The sequence below is a fragment of the Mchenga conophoros genome, linkage group LG14, assembly GCF_057382185.1.
Source record: "Mchenga conophoros isolate Kocher_MC1m ecotype Shallow Benthic linkage group LG14, M_conophoros_male_GT1.1, whole genome shotgun sequence".
NCBI classification, from domain to species: Eukaryota; Metazoa; Chordata; class Actinopteri; order Cichliformes; family Cichlidae; genus Mchenga; species Mchenga conophoros.
The window spans coordinates 39,336,082-39,355,572 of NC_140539.1; the positions used below are offsets into that span (position 1 = coordinate 39,336,082).

The 19,491-nt window shown below is 46.2% G+C and overlaps 1 protein-coding gene across 2 annotated transcripts; it reads left to right on the forward strand.

Annotated features, from left to right (window-relative positions):
* Positions 1-4,814: 4,814 nt before the first annotated feature.
* Positions 4,815-14,850, forward strand: LOC146560390 (P2Y purinoceptor 14-like). Of its 2 annotated transcripts, XM_085244494.1 has the most exons (4): positions 4,815-4,877; positions 10,927-11,123; positions 11,225-11,484; positions 13,510-14,850. In XM_085244494.1, the coding sequence occupies exons 2-4, from the start codon at positions 11,004-11,006 to the stop codon at positions 14,213-14,215; spliced, it is 1,086 nt and encodes a 361-aa protein (XP_085100620.1). In that variant the 5' UTR covers positions 4,815-4,877; positions 10,927-11,003; the 3' UTR covers positions 14,216-14,850. The 2 variants fall into 2 exon arrangements, with proteins under 2 accessions (XP_085100620.1, XP_085100619.1); XM_085244493.1 differs by lacking the exon at positions 4,815-4,877 and having other exon boundaries at positions 10,900-11,123.
* The last annotated feature ends 4,641 nt before the right edge of the window (positions 14,851-19,491 follow it).

The following is a 19,491-nucleotide window of genomic DNA, read 5'->3' on the forward strand; positions in this document are numbered from 1 at the left end:
TGATCATAAACAGAGACAGATGTGATAAAGCAATGACAGCAGCAGACGTGCAGGATAAATTTGGACAGTGTGCAGTGACGGGAGTTGGAGCTTCAGGTTAAGCTCATGATGCTCGTTAGTATCATTTGAGGAATTCCTCCTTCCTGTACAGCAGCCATCAGCATATAACCTCGAGCAGCAGCATTTTCAAAATCATCACATCAGAACTGTTTGCAGTGAGTATCTCACACCAGAGAGACACAGGGAGAGGGAGGGGGAGCCGGGACCAGGCAGGGGTCATGACTTCATCTGAAAGTCAAACATCTACCTCCCTGTCTGCCGTTACCGAATCCTCCCACAGATTCCAGCTCAGTGCCGAGCTTCGTCAGAGAATCAAAGAGCGATTGTGTGCGTGCAAAATCAAAAGAGAAACCGAACGCTCCATTAGCCAGCCAGCATGACAGAGAGGAGAAGAGCCCGTGAAAGCTTTCAGCAGGGCTGCCCGACCTGCTCAGGTGAGCTGCATCCTTAATCACCGGGTCAGCTCCACCCACCGATTACTTGGAAGAGATGGGGAGATAAGGTGAACGCTGAGAGCAAGGCCAGACCTGTCGCTGTCACCGCACAGGTGAAGAGATCACAGCCAGCCGATGATGGAAAATCTACCTTTAATAATCAGATTTATCTTAAAGCGAGCCTTTTCTCCGCTGCACCTCTACAACCGATCTTAGGCTGCCTCCACATGCACCCACCGAGTCCTGACTCAGTCTGGGAGAATCCCCGTAGAAAGATTTCTTCATGATCGTTATTCCAAAAACATGTCCTGACAGTTTGCCCTCCAGAGCAGAGACAAACCAGCCTGAGGCAGTTTGAATATTTCCCTCTGTGCTGCGCAGAGATCAGGCTGATAGGGTAACAGTCAGGCTCTCCCATCTGTGAACGGAAGACGAGATCTATTTAAAACTCTTTCCTCTCTTCTTTGGAAAAGAGAAAAAATCAGCATTTTTTAATCTGAAACCAGGCATTCATTGTGGCAGCAAGGTGGACGTGATGGTGGGAACAGATTATTATACCCATAAGCACTTCTCAGTAACCTGGTCTTCCCCCTCGTCTGTTTGATGGTATCAAACCTATCACTATTCAATTCAGTTTTATTTATACACCGCCAAATCACAACAACAGTTTCATTAATGCCTTTAAATTGTAAGTTAAAGACCCTATATTAGTACAAATACAGAGAACACCTCAACAATCATATGACCCCCTGTGAGCAGCACTTTGGCGACAGTGGGAAGGAAAAACTCCCTTTTAACAGGAAGAAACCTCCGGCAGAACCAGGCTCAGGGAGGGGCGGGGCCATCTGCTGCGATTGGTTGGGGTGAGAGAAGGAAGACAGGATAAAGACATGCTGTGGAAGAGAGACAGAGATTAATAATAACTAATGATAACACAATGCAGAGAGGTGTAGAAAAATGAAGTGAATAAACAAGAAACACTCAGTGCATCATGGGAATCTCCTATAGGACAAGCAGCCTAGATCTACTGCAGCGTAACTAAAGGGGGGATTCATAATAAATGCATGAACTAGTTTTTCAGCGTCACTCTGAGACAGGATATTTCTAACTTTAGAGATGTTGCACAAATGGAAGAAAGCAGTCTTACATATGTGTTTAATATGTGCATTAAAGGACATTAGGTACCAGCTTGCAGAGCAGGACAGACGCAGCCAGGCTGCCTCTGTGTTAGCCCAGTCGACCAAAGGCAGAGACAGCAGCTATGCTGACGGTGGTTATCAGCGGCCTCTGTTTATCCAGGCTCTCCGAGTCAGACTTTCACTCTTTTCCTGCACCAAATCGACCAATTGTGTGACACCTACTCCAGTGAGAGACTTTCACAGAGCAGATCTATGTAGAATATAAAAATATTACAGACTGTGGGTAGTTGTTGCTACTTGCTGGCCACAGCTTTATTTTTAGCACTTTAAACTCGTTAAATCAAACTTAAATGCGTCAGCTGCAACAGATCAAAGTGAAAACCAGAAACAAACTAACAACAAGCTGAAGGAAGGAGGGGAAACAGGCGACCCAGCACAGAGTAAACCAGAAAAAACTACAAGCACAACAAAACCAAGACATTCCTGCAGTTTAACTCATTGGTGTGTGTTATCTGGCTTCATGGACAGATAGAGCTGGGTGTCATCTGCATAGCAGTGTAAATGTATGCTATGTCTTCTAATGATGCTGCCTAAGGGAAGCATGTATAATGTAAACAGAATTGGTCCTAGCACTGAACCCTGTGGAACTCCATAATTAACCTCAGTGTGTGAAGAGGACTCTCCATTTACATGCACAAACTGGAGTCTATTAGATAGATATGATACAAACCACTGCAGTGCAGTACCTGTAATACCTACAGCATGTTCTAATCGCTCTAATAGGATATTATGGTCGACAGTATCGAACGCTGCACTGAGGTCTAGCAGGACAAGCACAGAGATGAGTCCACTGTCAGAGGCCATAAGAAGATCATTTGTAACCTTCACTAAAGCTGTTTCTGTGCTGTGATGAGCTCTGAAACCTGACTGAAACTCTTCAAATAAACCTCTGCAGATGATCTGTTAGCTGTTTGACAACTACTCTTTCAAGGATGTTTGATATGAAAGGAAGGTTGGAGATTGGCCTATAATTAGCTAAGACTGCTGGGTCTAGAGATGCTTTTTGAGTAAAGGTTTAAAGCTGTGACCCTAAAAGGCCTGTAGACCATAACAGCAAACATAGAGTTGTTCTTATTTTCTTCAATCAGTGATGAATAGTAAGATGTTCTGGCTTTGCGGAGGGCTTTCTTATAAAGCAGCAAACTATTTCTCCAGGCTAAATGATGATCCTCTAAATTTGTGACACGCCATTTCCTCTCCAGATTACGAGTCATCTGATTTAGGCTACGTGTTTGAGAATTATACCACGGAGTCAGGTACTTCTGATTAGAGACCTTAGTTTTCACAGGAGCTACAGTATCCAGAGTCGTACGTAGTGAGGAGGTGAATGTTATCAGGAAATGATCAGACAGGAGAGGGTTTTCAGGAAACACTGTTAAATGTTCAGTTTCTTTGCCGTATGTTAAAACAAGATCTAGATCAGGGGTCCCTGCGGTGTCCTGCAGGTTTTAGATCTCTGGGTCAGCACACCTGAATCAGATGATTAGTTCATTGCCAGGCCTCTGGAGAACTTCAGGACATGTTGAGGAGGTCATTTATCCATTTAAATCAGCTGTGTTGGTTCAAGGACGCATCTAAAACCTGCAGGACACTGGCCCCCGAGGCCTGGAGTTCGACACCTGTGATCTCCAGTGTGATTTTACATTTTGAGAAAATCCAATTGAGTCTAATCACCCACAATAATTATTTTATCTGAGCTGAGAACTAAATCAGATATAAAGTCTGAGAAATCAGACAGAAACTCTGTGTAAGGCCCAGGTGGACGATAGATGATAACAAGTAAGACTGGTTTCTGAGTTTTACAGCTGGGGTGGACGAGGCTAAGCATCAGGCTTTCAAATGAATTAAAAGTCTGTCTGGGTCTTTGGTTGGTTAATAGGCTGGTGTGGGAGATTGCTGCCGATCACTTCAGTTTGGTCCAAAATCTGTGCCAAAGTGAGGCTAAACTGGAAACAGTACAAATGAACTGGAAACAACGAAAAACAAACAAACAAAACAAAACAAAAACACACTGAGCCCTGGAGTCAGCCTGGGAATACAGAGGGCCGGTGTGGCCACGGTGGCAAGTCATCGCAGATGCTCCAAATCAGGATGTGAAACCATCCCAAAGTTCCACACCAGTCTGAGGGAATCTGAAAACAGGATGAAGCAGATACGAGTCCAAAACAGCTGTGAAATCTGAACCAGTCTGTAATTAGATACAGAGAGAAAACACTGAGTCCAGTAAGCTGCTGCAAAAGCAGATGTAAACTCTGGACTCGCACCAGCCTTCAGCACTTCCTAATAGAATTTAAAACCAGAAATCTGATCTACACTCTGTGGTTTCACCGTCCTGCACTAGTGTCTGTTTGCACAGCTCGTATGTCTCACAGGGAGGAGCATTATGGGTATTCAGCCATCAAGTTCATTTCCTAATCAGATCCTCCTGGGCTGAAGGCCAGCATAGCAACACCATCAGTCTGGAATCTGCAGCAGGTTCTCCAGGAAGCTCCAAGACCTGAAACCAAACCCTAATCCTTTAAAACAGGTGAATGCATCACATGACGCAGCGCTGTGTGTTTAAAACACAGCACGCGCTCACTCTGCTGCTAAAAACCAGAAACCTTCAACAAGCAGCGACATGTCGCGCTTCCTCTGACACATGTGCTGGACCCAGAACCGGCTTTGAATAACTGACAGGCACTCCCAGCTCACACTCAACACTCGTGTAAGCCGAATAGAAACAGAATTAAGTTTGCAGATTGAAAATAAGAAAACACGAACACTGTGAGTCACGGGACATTTACGAGTCGACTCTGATCTGTGTTAAAGCTTGCTGGTTAACCTTTAGCCGCGTTTACCTGCTGGTTCTGGGTTGTGTGTCTGACTGAGTCTGTTTCCAGCAGCTGTTGTTTTCAGAGGATCAGTGTCGCACACAACAGACCCGCTCAGAGCAAAGCTCTTTCAAATAAAGTTCTCTGGAAAAATGAAAACTTCCTGGTAAAAATAGGTGTGTGTTTTTGACTTGCAAATGAGGAACGGTGCTGCATGCAGGACGTCAGCACAGCAGCAACCACCAGCTTCCTCCACCGCCCTCCCTCTCTCTGTGTGGCCTGGCCTTGCTCATATAAACTGTGCAGAAGGAAGTCATAAAGGGTTTCTCACAGATTCTCCGTGAAGACGCGCAGACGGGACAGTGCTGCAGGTAAGCCTGCTGTTTCTACCCCACCTCACCGATATGCTTACATGTCACATGTCTGGCCTTTAAACGCTGTGATTAGCAGCTATATTTACACAGAACCTGTTGGTATTAGTTTCACTGCTCGCGGCGCGCACAAGCTTGTGTCTCACAGGTGGCATCTTTAATGTGGTTCAGTGGTTCCTGGCCTGCAGGCTGCACAGAGGTGCAAACATCCAAACATCTGCTTTCCTCTGCTGTCCATCATTAATGAGAACCATGGATGTGAGCGTTTTAGCTGCGAGGTAACTGATTGGTTATTGGCTGCGTTTGTGTGCTGTCGCCTCACAGTAAGAAGGTGTCCCCGTGGCTGTGAGGGTCCCATCAGGGCTCTCTGGCGCCCCCCTCCCCGGTCTGGAGACACGTGTGCTGGAGTAAGTGGATGCGAGGCATCACGCCGTCTGGGTGTGATTTATACCCTACACGCTGTTTGCTCACTGAAAGCTTCTAATATGGCGGACTGCACCGCAGCTCTTTGATGATGAGGCCAGTTGATGTGAATTTGTGGCAGATTGACGCAACGCTCTTTTTACTGGTCACCACAGCAACCCTCGACCTCCTCCCATCGTCCGCTTGTCGGGCCTGATCTGCACTTCGGCACCGAGTGTGGCCGACATCACGGTTGCCGTTTCTACTCGTGCTGGTGTTTAATGTGCAACAAAAACATGAAACGCTGGGACGTCTTGTACTTGGTTATTTTCGTGGTCAAACATTTGTCCCTCAGGATTTTCCACTTTGTTGTTTTTCCCTCACGTCCATACCGACAGTCTGATCTCCCTCTGGGAATGGGCTGACGTCCTTATACTGATGCTGTGATGAGTATTTCTAATATTGAGACCATGATTGTTGACCTCTCACTGACATTTGAAATCTGTGGTTGAAAAAGTAGCTGGAAATGCAGCGGAGTGTGGATGGTCTGCGGGCTGCGTCGACCCAACGTGTACCTGCATCTCTCGTGAGGTGCAGACGGATTCACGCAGGTACGGCGTAGATTCCTGCTGAAGCACAAATCCTCCCTGTCAACCACACACAGACACCACAGTGATGTTTGAGGACAGGTTTAGTTGTCAGTGACATGTCAGTGAGTCTTCTGGGAGACATTACCGGTGGCGACGCAGCGTTGTGACTAGGGCTGCCACGATTAGTCGACTATCAAAATCGTCGACGCGTCGTTTGAAGCTTTGTAAGATCACAAAAGACGCAGGAATAAGTAGCAGGATTTAAGAGTGTAATAACGGACTGAAACAGAAGATGGCAGCACTGCATGTACAAGGATGCCAGCTGCCGTTAAACCACAAAGAAGAAGAAGCTGTGTCCCAGAATTCATAGCGCAGCCCAGCTCAGTTTCCAACAATGGCAGCAGCTAGTTAGTTTTAATATTACTCTTATTATTCTTTCTGGGTCACAAAATAAACGATTAACATATTTTCAGGCGAGAATGTAGCTGTGTAAACCTCAAATATCTGCTCAGTTTATCAGGACACCACATATTTTCAAAAGCGCTCCGACGTTTTCGGAGACGTCTGTTACCCACTAGCTCGATAGTTAGCCGGGGGCTAGGCTAACTAGCGCCGTGAGAACACCGGACTCCCGGCAAATGTTTTCAAACCCACCGCCGTCTTTCGCTACTCAGGTTAAACATGATATATGAGTCACTTAGATAACTTACAAATGTTATTGTTTGGCTTTCTTTAGTATTTTATTTGTTCCTGAGTAAATCTGTTTGGCTGAGATCAAAGTTATAGTTTTTACACAGCTGAATAAACGTCAAGCAGACAGCTGATTATCAGAAGTGTGAGATGCTCCAGAATTTACTCCGGTGTCCTGTTAGATTTTAGATAGCAAGGAGTTTATTAAACTTCACCGAAACAATCTGCAGATTTCATTAAAATTTAATAAACTATCATCTTGTCTTTATTTTTAGTTAGCACAGACCTTAAACACTTAAAGCTGTAAGCTAATGATAGTTATATAAGAGCAGATGCTGCTGGTGCAATAAGCTGTACGTTTTACCTCCAATGGATGATGATCTGATTAGTCGACTATCAGAACGAGGTTTCACCAGAGAAAATAGACCCTCTCTGCGTGTGAAACTTTGCTGCTGATGTGTCACATCTGGAAATAGTTTTTTAAACAATGTTTTCTTTTCCAATAAAAAGATTCTCATGAAGTTTCGATAAGCGGTGGCTGCTGTTTCTCTGTAACTGGGTCGCACTGTTGTAACTAAGCCGCTGTGACCACAAGCTGCAGCTTCGCGGTGCTGATGTAACAGAGCAGAGAGAGCACTGAGCTGATTGGTCAGGAGAGAAACGTCAGAGCTGGAAATATCTGCAGTCACAATCACAAACAGATTGAGGTTTCATTTACTTTAAAGCCACTGTGTGTTCAAATACAAACGTTAGCGTGGAGGGACAAACAGGGCGAGTTCTGCATGTTTGCCAACAGCTGCGTCACATGACCACACATACCTGAACTGGAAACACCTGTAAGGAAAACAACAGCCGCAACCCTGCAGATGATGGCGTCTGCTGTTTCAGCCTTAGTTTGAAAGTCCTGCAGGGTCACCTGTGCGATTAGAAACAGAAAACGGCGTCGACCTGTCGCACAGACACGAGCGTTTCAGCCCTCAGGGCCACGCACAGGACCCAAAGCCCTCGTTTAACAGAGCAGTGAAGTCAGAGCGATAAACAGGCCGACAGCACGAAGCCCACATCGACATCCGTGAGGCCAACGCCTCGGTCAGAGCGTAGACTACAGGCTGAATTCTTCAAATGGAAACGTATCGACTTACATACACTCGCTGAACATTTTCCTAAAAAACCCCACTGTGGAAAAAACGATTGTGGACAGCGAGCGATGAAACTGATAACTAGTTTGAGAGCAGCGTGCAGTCGTTTGTCTGAGGTCAAACTCGCTTATTTCCCTGTTTCTGCTGTACTCAGTATGGGCTTTTGATTTGCTGCCAAATGCAGTGACCTGATTGGTCAGATGTGTTTGTTCGTCTCTGAAGACTCAAGTTTGGTTTCACGTTCCTCCTGCAAAATTGCACAGTCGGTGTGAACGGCCACATCAACAGGCGTGAAACATCAGCTCAGATTTCGAGTGTGTGAAGGTCTGCAGAGTTTAAGAGGGGGTGTGGGCCCGCCGGTCCTCTCAGTCACACGAGTGAAACCTCAGCATCAGCTGATTTTATATTAGCTGCTCAGAGAGGGAGGGAGACCTCTGTGGAGAAATCAATCATCCCTTCTTCTAGAATAATGATGATGATGATGATGATACGGGGCTGCCTGTTGCCGTGGTGTTTGCTCTGCAGCCCTCACAGGTTCATATCAGACTTGTGTGTCATGGTCCTGAGTGTTCTGACTCAGTGTTTGTGGTTTGTGGTTAATTTATTTTCTCTTTCATTCTTTTTCATGGTTTTGGTTCTGCTTGTGTTACAGTTTCTGTTTGTCTTCCCCGTGTCCCTCGTAGAGTCCCTCTGTCTCCTCAGACCATCGTGTCTCTATGTCTCAGCTCTCGTCAGTGTCTTTGATAGTCTTTTGTTCCCTGTTTTACTTTGAAAGTCTCATGTCAGTGTATCTAGCTTTGCTTCCCCTCGTCTTATTATGTGTGATTAGTCCCAGCTGTGCTTCCCTCCTGTTTCCGGTTCCTGCTCCCTTGTGTATTTCAGCGCTGTGTTCTCCTTTGTCGTGTCGTACGTCTCCTGTGTGTTTCCTCCGTGGTCCTCGTTTCCTGTGGCCTTGGTTTACCAGCTTCTAGTTGTTATGCTTTGTTTCTTGTTTCCTGTATTTGAGTTTTTCACAGCGCAGTGAAAGCTGCCTCCTTCAGTTCCTCTGTGTCCTGTGAGTCCTGCATTTGGGTCCACTCTCCTGCCTGCCACACAGCAAACGTGACTGTGTGAGGTTTAGGATTCAGAGCCGTGGTGAAGGCCAGTAGAAGCAGGCAGAGCGGGACTTCCTCTGGCCTCATGGCGGCTCCTGGGCTTTACCCTGACATATGTTGGTCCTGGTTTATCGGGCCGGGGCTTTGCAGACGTAACGACCTGTAAGGACAGAAGATGGAACGTGTGGAGGAGGAGGCCTTGGTTACGATGCTGTCAGTGATCGGGGTCAGGCTATGAAGATGAGCCGGCTTCTGTTTAGGTTCACGAAACTTCCCACACCTGCCCGTCATCGTGTGAATGCAGTGATCTTTCCGCTTCAGTAACAACAACATCATTAAAAAAGTGGAACACATGAAACAAACACTGTGCAATAAAAGCACAGACGGGTGCTGATCTGAGGTCAGATAAGCTCATGATAGTAACTAGGTCAACGCAGTCTAGAAGGATCCTTCCTGCGTCTCTGACCTGTGAAGAGACGGGCCGATGAAAAGATAAGAGCGATCGGTTCTGTGAGGTCACATATCGTCGCATCGATGAGGAGATCAGACCGACAGCCCTCCTCCTCCTCCTCCGGGAGGAAAGTCTGAGCCGCTGTGATCGTCAGGAGGAGACACGCTGCTCTGTGAGAGGCACAGGTGATTTAATGATCATCATCACGCCACATGTTGCTGACTTTGACAGAGACGAGTGCAGTAACGCAGCTGCTGCTGTCAGCTGTCCTGTTTGCTGCACAGCTACGAGGCCGTGTTTGCAGCGCAGAAAAACTGCAGTGACAGACCATTGTGTCACTGTGCAGGTGTGTCAGGTGTACAACGCAACCGCCAACACATCTCACAGAAGAGATGAGAAATTACACCGAAGGAAACAAATCTGTGGTTCTGGAAACACGTCCACTCTGTGTTTACCACACGGGTTATGACACACATCAATGATATTTACAAGGTTTTCTAAAGTGACTTTCATTTGCTGATGATGTGACTGTTTTGGGCTGTGGTGAGAATCTGAGCCGCACCTCCACAGGATTTAAAAATGGTTTGATATAAATAAACATGATAAGGTAAAAAATCAGATTCAGGTCAAACAGAAACGTCACATTAATCATGTTGTAAATAAAAAAACCCTCAGTGACCTTTTAGAGGTGAAAAGAGCGTCGCTGATGTGTGACGCAGGAGTTTACGGGACGACCACAGCACGTTTCTCCACATCCACACAGTGCGTGGCTTAGAGTTGCCGCCCCAGACGGCATCATAGCATCATTCTTTCTAATCACAGGCGCGGTCGAGTGATGTCATCACTATTGAGCACAAAAATAAGACCTGGTGTCAAATATTAACATAAGTATCTGCAAATGTTAGAAAAAAGCGTGTGTGGGCACGTTAATATGGAATTAAAACAATGTTAGAATAGAATAGAATAGAATAGAATAGAATAGAATCATCCTTTAATTGGGGGGAAATGTGGGTGTCACAGCAGCCAGAAAGACACAAATACAAACAAACAGTACACAAGACACAGGACAGAAACATACACAGTTTTTACATATTTACATCGAGGGCGATGGTTACCAAAAACAGAGTCCTGCACCCTTATTAATAAATAAAATAAAATTAAATACAGTTAAGAGGCAAACCCTGGTTGTAGTGTGAATCGGTTGATAAAATAGTGCAAGTTGCAGCGCAGATGTAAACATCTGTGTTTGTTGGTACAGTCTGACGGCTGCAGGGAGGAAGGAGCTGTCCTGTGTGAATATGGCTTAAATGATGAAATATCATTACAGCAGGTCAGCTTCTCCTCACCTGTTCAGCATGCATATAGTTTGAGTTTCTCTTTGTATCCGTTTGCTGTTCACGGTGTGATTTATGTTCACATGTTTGAATCTGGTCTGGATGGAGGTCTGTATTAGAAAAATCCCAGTTACCTCTGTTTCCTCTGCATCAGCGTTGTTGCTGTTTTTAAATATCCAGTTTCTTTGGCCGTCTGTGATTTTCGCCGCCTTTCACCACAAGTTTTTGTTTTGGTTATTACTAAAAGCTTCCTCTTATTTAGCATCACATTTGTTCAGGTGGCGTGAGAGCAGCAGCCTCCTGAAAAAGGCACGATTGGTAACCATGTGTTGTACCACTTCCCTTTTAGCCTTCAGCAGTTCCCGTGGTGACCGTCTCTGTTTTAACCGCCGTCTAACCCGGGTTGGTCTTTCCAGACCTGGAAACATGGCAGCTTCGACCTTCGACCCCTCTGGAAACAACAACAGTAACTCCAGCTGTTATGAAGACATCCAGGACACCTCAGCCCACATCTTCTTCATGGTGATCTACACCCTGGTGTTTCTAGTGAGTCGCTGTCCTCTCTGTCTTCATGATGTGGCAGAAAATAAATATTAAACTTTGACTAAATGATGCAAACCTCCTTCCTGTCCCTCCCGTGTCTGCAGGTCGGTTTGTTCCTCAACGGTTTCACCCTGAACGTTTACTTCTTCAGGGGTCAGCGGCACGTGTCCAGCGTCACCCTCTTCCTGAAGAACCTGGCAGCGGCCGACTTCCTCATCAGCCTCTGCCTCCCTTTGCGAATTATGAAGTACGCCAACATTAAGTCTGAGATCATCCGCAAGGTCTACTGCAACTTCGGTGCCTCGGCCTTCTACCTGAACATGTACGCCAGCATCATGTTCATGGGCTTCATCGCTGCTAACAGGTGGGAACGTAATCAGGACACTCCAGGGGTCCGACAAAGAACTGCACACAACTGAGGAAAACATGCGAAAGCAGGGAAAAAACAGGCGTTAGAGAGAAGAGAGGACTTTAAATAATCAGATGAGACCCAGCAGGGAACAGAGGACAGGTGGAGACAATCTCAAAGGACAGAAAGAAAACTACAAAAAACCACAAAAAACAGGGAACAGAGAGGGAACGAAAACAGACGCCAAAAGTCAAAAAATCCCCAACAATCCAAAACAAAGCTGAGCGAGATGACGACGCCGAGGCTGTAACACGTTTGTGTCTGCTGTAAACATTTTCAGCGCACCAACAGCCGATGGGATGTGGGTTCTTATCTTGTGGTAGATGATTGTCATCACTCTGTGTCAACTTAAATTTCAAGGAAATCGAACGTGGTTACGTTTGTCTGGCTTTTATTCGGGTCATGGCACCGAGCTGAGTGCCACCTGCATACATGACAGATTCTTTTTGTAAAAACCATAAACAGTCCACGATGTGCAGGCGCGCCGCGGCGATTAGTGCCATCGCCCGAGAACTAGGTCACAGCAGCATGAGTAGGGTTCAAATCCAGTGTGGCGTTTGCGCGTTACCTCTCCAGGTACCCCGGAGTCCAAAAATACAACCCTAACCTGATCCTGGGCGGGGCGGTGCTCACCAGGTGGATCGTAAGACTTTGTAACATCCACCAGGTGAGCAGTGAATCACTTAGGAGGGCTACCATGTATTTTATGAACTCATGTGGCTACAGTTCATCTGGCTTCTCAGCTAAACAGGAGGAAATTACAGGTACAGATGTAGACATGAGCCTGATCCTAGCAGCTGTCAGTTCACCTGAGGGCGGTCAGTGCGACGCTGCGTGTTGTCTCTGCAGCCGCACAAAGGTATCAGCAGGATACTGTCATACGTGTTTGAAAAGCAAAGGATGTGGTCTCGATGCTACTTCTGCCTCCGTGGTCAGAGCTGAAGCAGCAGAATGAAATCAACAGCAGAGTTCATCACGGACTCAGCACGTTTGCACACATTACACAAACACACACACATCAAAAGGGTCGTTTAAGTAGTGAAACACCACCATCGGTGCATCTGCATTTAACATTTGTGTACGGTCGACTTTGCTTAAACCACTGTGGTGCATCTCCACTCGATCTCGGCTGTTACTGCTGGACCTGAAAAGTTTTAGACCCACTCTGAGACGGACCAATGGAAAACCCCAAACCCAGGAAAGCTGAAACAGCCAGATTACCGTATTTTTCGGACCATAAGGTGCACTGGATTATAAGGCGCATTCAGCGAAACAAAACAGTCAGATAAGTCAAACTTTACTCAACTCATTCTTCGTGCTTCCTCCACGTCCTCCAGGCTCCTGCCTACAACAGATGTTTGAGCGCCGTGTAGCACATAGAATCTGTTCGAGGTCAGTAAGCACAACCAGAATTCATACATAAGGCATACTGTCAATTTTTGAGAAAATTAAAGGATTTTAAGCGCGCCTTATAGTCCGACAAATACGGTAGATCACGTGTTCACACCCCTGTCAGACTCAGTGAACCCATACAGCGCTGTATCCCTGTCACAGTGAGTTTAATAAGAGGCGGCTCCAGTTTGAATCACACAGATCTGGATCTGGTAACAGTGTGAGTCCAAACAACTCTGGACATGAAGTAGTTTTCAAATTTTGGGGGAACAGACTAGAATCTAGTTATCAGTCTACTTTGAAATGTCAATCATCAGCCATGTCCCTGTGAATAAAGGGTTTCCTGTCTTCATTGAAATGCTCCCTCTCCTCCTGCCTTCCTGAAGAGGAAGTCTTTGTGCGTAAAGCTTATAGGTTAAAGCTTTTCTTTGGGGCATAATCATCCAACAGGCAGTGGCTGCAGACACGGTGGAAAGTGCAGGCTGGGAGAACATGAGTCCACACTGGATGAACATGCTTAGTCTTTGGTTTTCAGGAGGTGAAAGAGTTGGTTTGACTCACACACTGATAGCTCTCTCCTCCCTGCAGGTACCTGAAGATCGTCCACCCTTTGGGAAATCACATGCTGCAGACAGTACGAGGTGCTAAGATAACATCCATCCTAACCTGGGTCTTCCTCATCACTGTGACGAGCTCCTACATCCTGGTCTCTCTTATAACAGAAAAGCCGGTATATGAAACACTAACAAAAGTGAGCTGTGATGAGATGCACAGTAAAGAGCTCAACGTGCTTTACAAAATCATCCACGTCTTCTCGGCCACCATCTTTGTAACCGTCCTCGTCTGCCTGGTTTTCTTCTACTACAAAACCTCTCGCAAGCTTTCAGTGGCACAGGAGAAGCAGCCTGCGTCTATCGGGTCCAAGAAGCTCGCCAGATCACGCAGAAACATGTTGGTGCTGGTCAGCGTCTTCTGCGTCTGCTTTGTCCCCTACCACCTGGTTCGTCTTCCTTACGCCTACACATCCAAGACCAGCAACTGTTCGTGGAGCCAGGTCTTCTTCTACGTGAAGGAAATGGCGGTCTTTGTGTCAGTTCTCAACGTTTGCCTGGACCCGCTCATCTACTTCATCTTCTGCAAGGCCTTCCGGGCCAGGTTGAGCCTCAAGAATGCACTAGCCACTACAGAGGTGTCAACGGTCGCAGCGAACGCAGACAGGAGGAGCAGCGATACGCAGAGCTCCATCAAAAGGAAGCTATCGCTCACCCCAACGACAAGGACCAGCGTGCTGTAGCTTTAAGCTAGCACACGAACGACTGTGATGAATGTGAGCTTTAAAAACTGCAACTATGTGCCAAAGCTGCCTGCTGGGACCAGCTGTTTCAGGACACGGGGTGGTACCACGTCGGGCTTTTCAGAGACCTGCACTGAAACGTTCCTGTTTGCTATCAAAGGCCTAAATATTAAGAAAAGTCATGTCAGTACACTGAAGTATTTTTTAATAGATGAGGAATTTCATCACTTAGCAACTATTTATCGTCTATCTTCTTTAAGTCTGTGAATATAAATGATCCCTGATGGACAGCTAAACTGCAAGCCAACATATCTCAGAGGTTTTGACATTTTATGACCTCCTCCTGCACTGATGTACCTTTAAAACGTCCAAACTAGCCTCTTCTCAAGCTCATTTACAGGAAGCAGTCCGATTTGGTCTCAGGTGAACTGGACCCGTAAAACCACTGCATAAAAACCCATGTGTTTAAAAAACTGTAAATATGTACATTATGTTATTGTTCACCTGAACCAGAGCCACAATTTGTATGCAAACTGCTTTGGATATAAATAAATCGAATACATTTATCACACTGAAATAAGGTTTTGTTCCCAAGCGTTAAACATTTCACTCGCTGGCCCCTCATTTGAGGTTTGACAGCGTTTTAGTAGGTAAAGGTGAAGGGGACCAGTGGCGGCTCCCGGGCCTGACAGATCCCAATGCACTAAATAGAAGTTAAAGAATTGAAGGGGGGGCACATAAATGAGAACAAACAGCTTGCAGAATTGGGGGAACCTATATATGTGAGAACCGGAGCGTGTTTGGAGGCGTGGTCCTGCTCCTGAAATTCAGATACTTCACAAGTCTCTCCAAAAAGTCAGTTTCATGCAGGCGCCAGCTTTCAGATAACTCAGTGATAAGACCACAGACGCAGGCAGAGCAACAATGACTCACTGCATCGAGAGGGGTTTTTCTACAAACATCTTTGGAAAGCCTCGGCCTCTTTATCAGGAGGAAAAGGTTTGAATTTTGACTTGCAAATGAACAAATATAGCACTTCAACACACGCACAGGCTTTTTCTGTAACTCTTCTTCCTCCCACGCCCTTCCTCCATGTGTCATCACACCTTTCTGACATAAACCTGGGCCAAAGGACATCACAGTCACTGTACGCCTACCACACCAACAGTACTATGCAGAGCTGTTATATTTCTGTGCTACAAATACTGTGAATAACTCCTGTGTGCACTGAGATACAAGCTACTGTAAATGAAAGGTTAGTATTCTCCTAGAAGGTGTGAATTAAAAAGTCTGTTTTCTTAAGTGAAAATGATCAGTACAACAATGAAAACAAGATTAATTATGAGTTTAAGTGTATTCAAAGTGCAGACAGATGATCTGTTTCACTCTTCTTGCTTTGTGTTCGCTCTCTCTGCTGTACAGTATCACGCTGTCTGTGTACGGAGGAAACCTGGTCTTGTTAGGAGAGACGGCCTCCATCCCACTTTGGATGGAGCAGCTCTCATTTCTAGAAATATGGACAAATTTATTAAACCCTGCAAAATATGACTATCCAGAGTTGGGACCAGGAAGCAGAGTTGCAGTCTTACACGCCTCTCTGCAGCTTCTCTCCTCCTGCTACCCCCCCAAAAACCCATCTCCATAGAGACTGTGTCAGCTTCCAAAAAGACAAAAAACAAACTAAAAACCAGCGACAAACAACTTAAACATAAACAATCACAAAGAAAGAACAATACAGTATCCACATCTGAACCAAAGAGTAACACAGTGAAATGTGGATTATTAAACATCAGGTTTTGCTCTGATTTGTAAGGTGGCGTATTCATTTAGACTCTTTTTCTCCAGTTGATCTTTCTGAGTTAACTTCAATAATTACTTCCTCCAAACCATCAACGTGTCTTTTAGACCCCATTCCTACAAAACTGCTCAAAGAAGTCCTGCCATTAATTAATTCTTCGATCTTAAATATGATCAACCTATCTCTAATAATCAGCTATGTACCACAGGCCTTCACGCTGGCTGTAGTTAAACCTTTACTCAAAAAGCATCTCTAGACCCAGCAGTCTTAGCTAATTATAGGCCAATCTCCAACCTTCCTTTCATATCAAACATCCTTGAAAGAGTAGTTGTCAAACAGCTAACAGATCATCTGCAGAGGTTTATTTGAAGAGTTTCAGTCAGGTTTCAGAGCTCAGCACAGCACAGAAACAGCTTTAGTGAAGGTTACAAATGATCTTCTTATGGCCTCTGACAGTGGACTCATCTCTGTGCTTGTCCTGCTAGACCTCAGTGCAGCGTTCGATACTGTCGACCATAATATCCTATTAGAGCGATTAGAACATGCTGTAGGTATTACAGGTACTGCACTGCAGTGGTTTGTATCATATCTATCTAATAGACTCCAGTTTGTGCATGTAAATGGAGAGTCCTCTTCACACACTGAGGTTAATTATGGAGTTCCACAGGGTTCAGTGCTAGGACCAATTCTGTTTACATTATACATGCTTCCCTTAGGCAGCATCATTAGAAGACATAGCATACATTTACACTGCTATGCAGATGACACCCAGCTCTATCTGTCCATGAAGCCAGATAACACACACCAATGAGTTAAACTGCAGGAATGTCTTAAAGACATAAAGACCTGGATGGCCGCTAACTTTCTGCTTCTTGATTCAGATCAAACTGAGGTTATTGTACTCGGCCCTGAAAAGCTTAGAAATATGGTATCTAAGCAGATTCTTACTCTGGATGGCATTACCTTGGCCTCCAGTAACACTGTGAGGAACCTTGGAGTCATTTTTGACCAGGACATGTCCTTCAACGCACATATTAAACAAATATGTAAGACTGCTTTCTTCCATTTGTGCAACATCTCTAAAGTTAGAAATATCCTGTCTCAGAGCGTCACGGTCCTGAGTCGGACCGACCCAGCGTCTTGAGTTGCTTATGTCTTGGTTTATTTTTGAATGATGGATTGTTCTTTATGTTTCTCTGGTGCTTTGTTGGTTTTTATTATGAGTCGGTGTTTCAGTTATGCTGGTATGTTTCTGCATTACGATTAAGGTTCGGGTTGTATTTGGTTATTATTGCCGGTTCAGCGTCTTGTCTGTCTCACTCTGTCGAGTCCGTATCCTGGTAAAGTGTGTCTTGTTTCCTGTTTTACTCTGAAGGTTCATGTTCCTGTCTTCCATGTCAGTGTTTCTAGCTTTGTTCCCCCGTCTCATTAGGTCTTATTCCTCCCAGCTGTGTTCCCCTTCTGTCTCTAATTCCTTAATAACTTCCTCAGTGTATTTAAGCCCAGTGTTTCTTCGTGTCAGTGTTGTGTCGCATCCTCACGTTAGCTGTGTGGTCCATCTGCCTGCCTGTTTATTTTTGTATCTTTAGTTTAGTTTCTGCTCCGTTTCTCCAGCAATAAAGCTGTGTATTCTGAGTTCACGTCTGCCTCTGAGTCCTGCATTTTGGGTCCTATCTCCCTGCCTGCCCGCACACAGTCATGACAGAACGACGCGACCATAGCCTGGACCCAGCGGGCTCGTCCCAGGACTGTGATCTCTCCCGCATTCAATGTTTGGTTAAGCAGATTTCCCACACAACAGACGCTAAGGTGATGGCGGTTGGGATTAACGCTATCAAAGCGATCCTGGAGGGGAATTCTCATCTGCGTCAGCTTGGAGAATATATGGGCCCGATGGACCAGTTGCATGAAGCTCATGAGGTGTTACAAGCTCGGGAGCTTGCAGCAGCGGCGGCTGCAACATAAGGAGCTTGCCGCGAAATCGTCCTCTGTTGGAGCCTGCTAAGAACTGTTGAGTCGATACAGAATTAACCTCGGACAGTTTGAATTCAGTTTTGAGGTGCACTGCTGAATCTGTTAATAATGCTGTGGGTTTGCAATCTAAGAATAGAGAGGGAGACTTAACGGGCTGTTTTTGCCCTGCTCTCTTTGAGCAGAGAAGCCTAAGCAGGACTGTTTCTTCTGAACTCGTTCTGCTAGTAAAACCCAGCCCTAGAGGCTCAGGGGAGCCTATACCACCCCCTGCATCACGTTCACTACTCTCCAACCGTCAGCTCATTCAGCTGCCCAGTTAGCTACTCCGTTACCTATAGCTCAATCATCTGCTCCATTACCAGTTTCATTCTTGCCACACCGTCACTTCAGCCTTTTGTAACCCAGTCGCCTGCTGAGCAGTCCTCTTTTCTCACTCGTGTGAAACAGACGCACCCAATAAGACTGTTTTTGTTTCTCAAAAGCTGACCCGATTAGAGACAGTTACTCTCTCCAGGGCCTCCCCAGAGTCTGCGTTTCAACCCGCAGTCGACTCTGGACCCCTGGAGGCTAAGAAGTCAGCCGAGGACTGCACCCAACTGTTGCTGTCTGAGCCAAACCTAGGTGTTACTCTGCTCCAGTCAGCATCAACCAACCAGCATCAATCCAGCACCTGCTGGTTCTGCCCTGTGTGTTCCAGGGGCCCCTGTGCCCACTGGGCCTGTGACTGGCCCTGCTGGAGGGTCCGAGGAGCCCGTCCAGCCATTACCATCGCCTGCAGCGCCACCACCTGCGGCTTCCACACTGTTGCCTTCCGTGTCTTCACCCACGCCTGCAGCCACAGCTTCACCTGGTCCTGCCTCTGCGTCATCACCCTCATCATCCACGCCTGGTCCAGCCTCTGCTTCAGCTTCTGCCTCGCCTGGTGCTGTGGGGGCCGCGCCGTCTTCAGGTCCCCAACTGCCACCTCAGCGTCGGCGGCCACTTTCTGGGCCTCTTGCCGGACGTCATCGCCGTCGTAGGCGGCCTCCGAATCAGCACTGTCGTCTCCTTTACCTGCGTCGCTGCTGTTGCCGTCCGCACGGTTGGCCCCCTGAACTTTCTCGTGACCTGCTCTGTCGCCGCCACTGCCTTCCGCGTGGCTGACCTCCTGATGTGTTTTGGCTGCTATCGGCCGGCCCCCTGAACTGTTTTTGGTCCCGTGCTGTCTACCTTCGGGTCGACCCCCCGAACTTTTTCGTGGACTCATGGTTTGGCCCAATCTAGTTTAGTTTTGTATATCTGGACTTGTGCTCCTGGTGTTTTGTTTTGTTTCTAATCGATTTAATTCAGCTTCATTCTATTTGTTTCAATAGCACTAAATCACAATAACAGCTGCCTTGCAGTGCTCTCTATACACAGGATAAAGTAAAAACAACTGCGATGACCTGAATGATAAGATCAGCGAACTCTGCCGCTGCACCATCCTTCTGTCGGGTTTTCACCTATCATGTTTGGCTTATTTATA

Excerpts from the sequence above, each read along its gene's own strand:
- LOC146560390 (XM_085244493.1), top strand. The coding sequence starts at position 10,902 with ATGTGTTGTACCACTTCCCTTTTAGCCTTCAGCAGTTCCCGTGGTGAC. Across the intron at positions 11,124-11,224 it reads TCTACACCCTGGTGTTTCTA|GTCGGTTTGTTCCTCAACGG; the intron begins GTGAGTCGCTGT and ends CCGTGTCTGCAG. Across the intron at positions 11,485-13,509 it reads GGCTTCATCGCTGCTAACAG|GTACCTGAAGATCGTCCACC; the intron begins GTGGGAACGTAA and ends TCCTCCCTGCAG.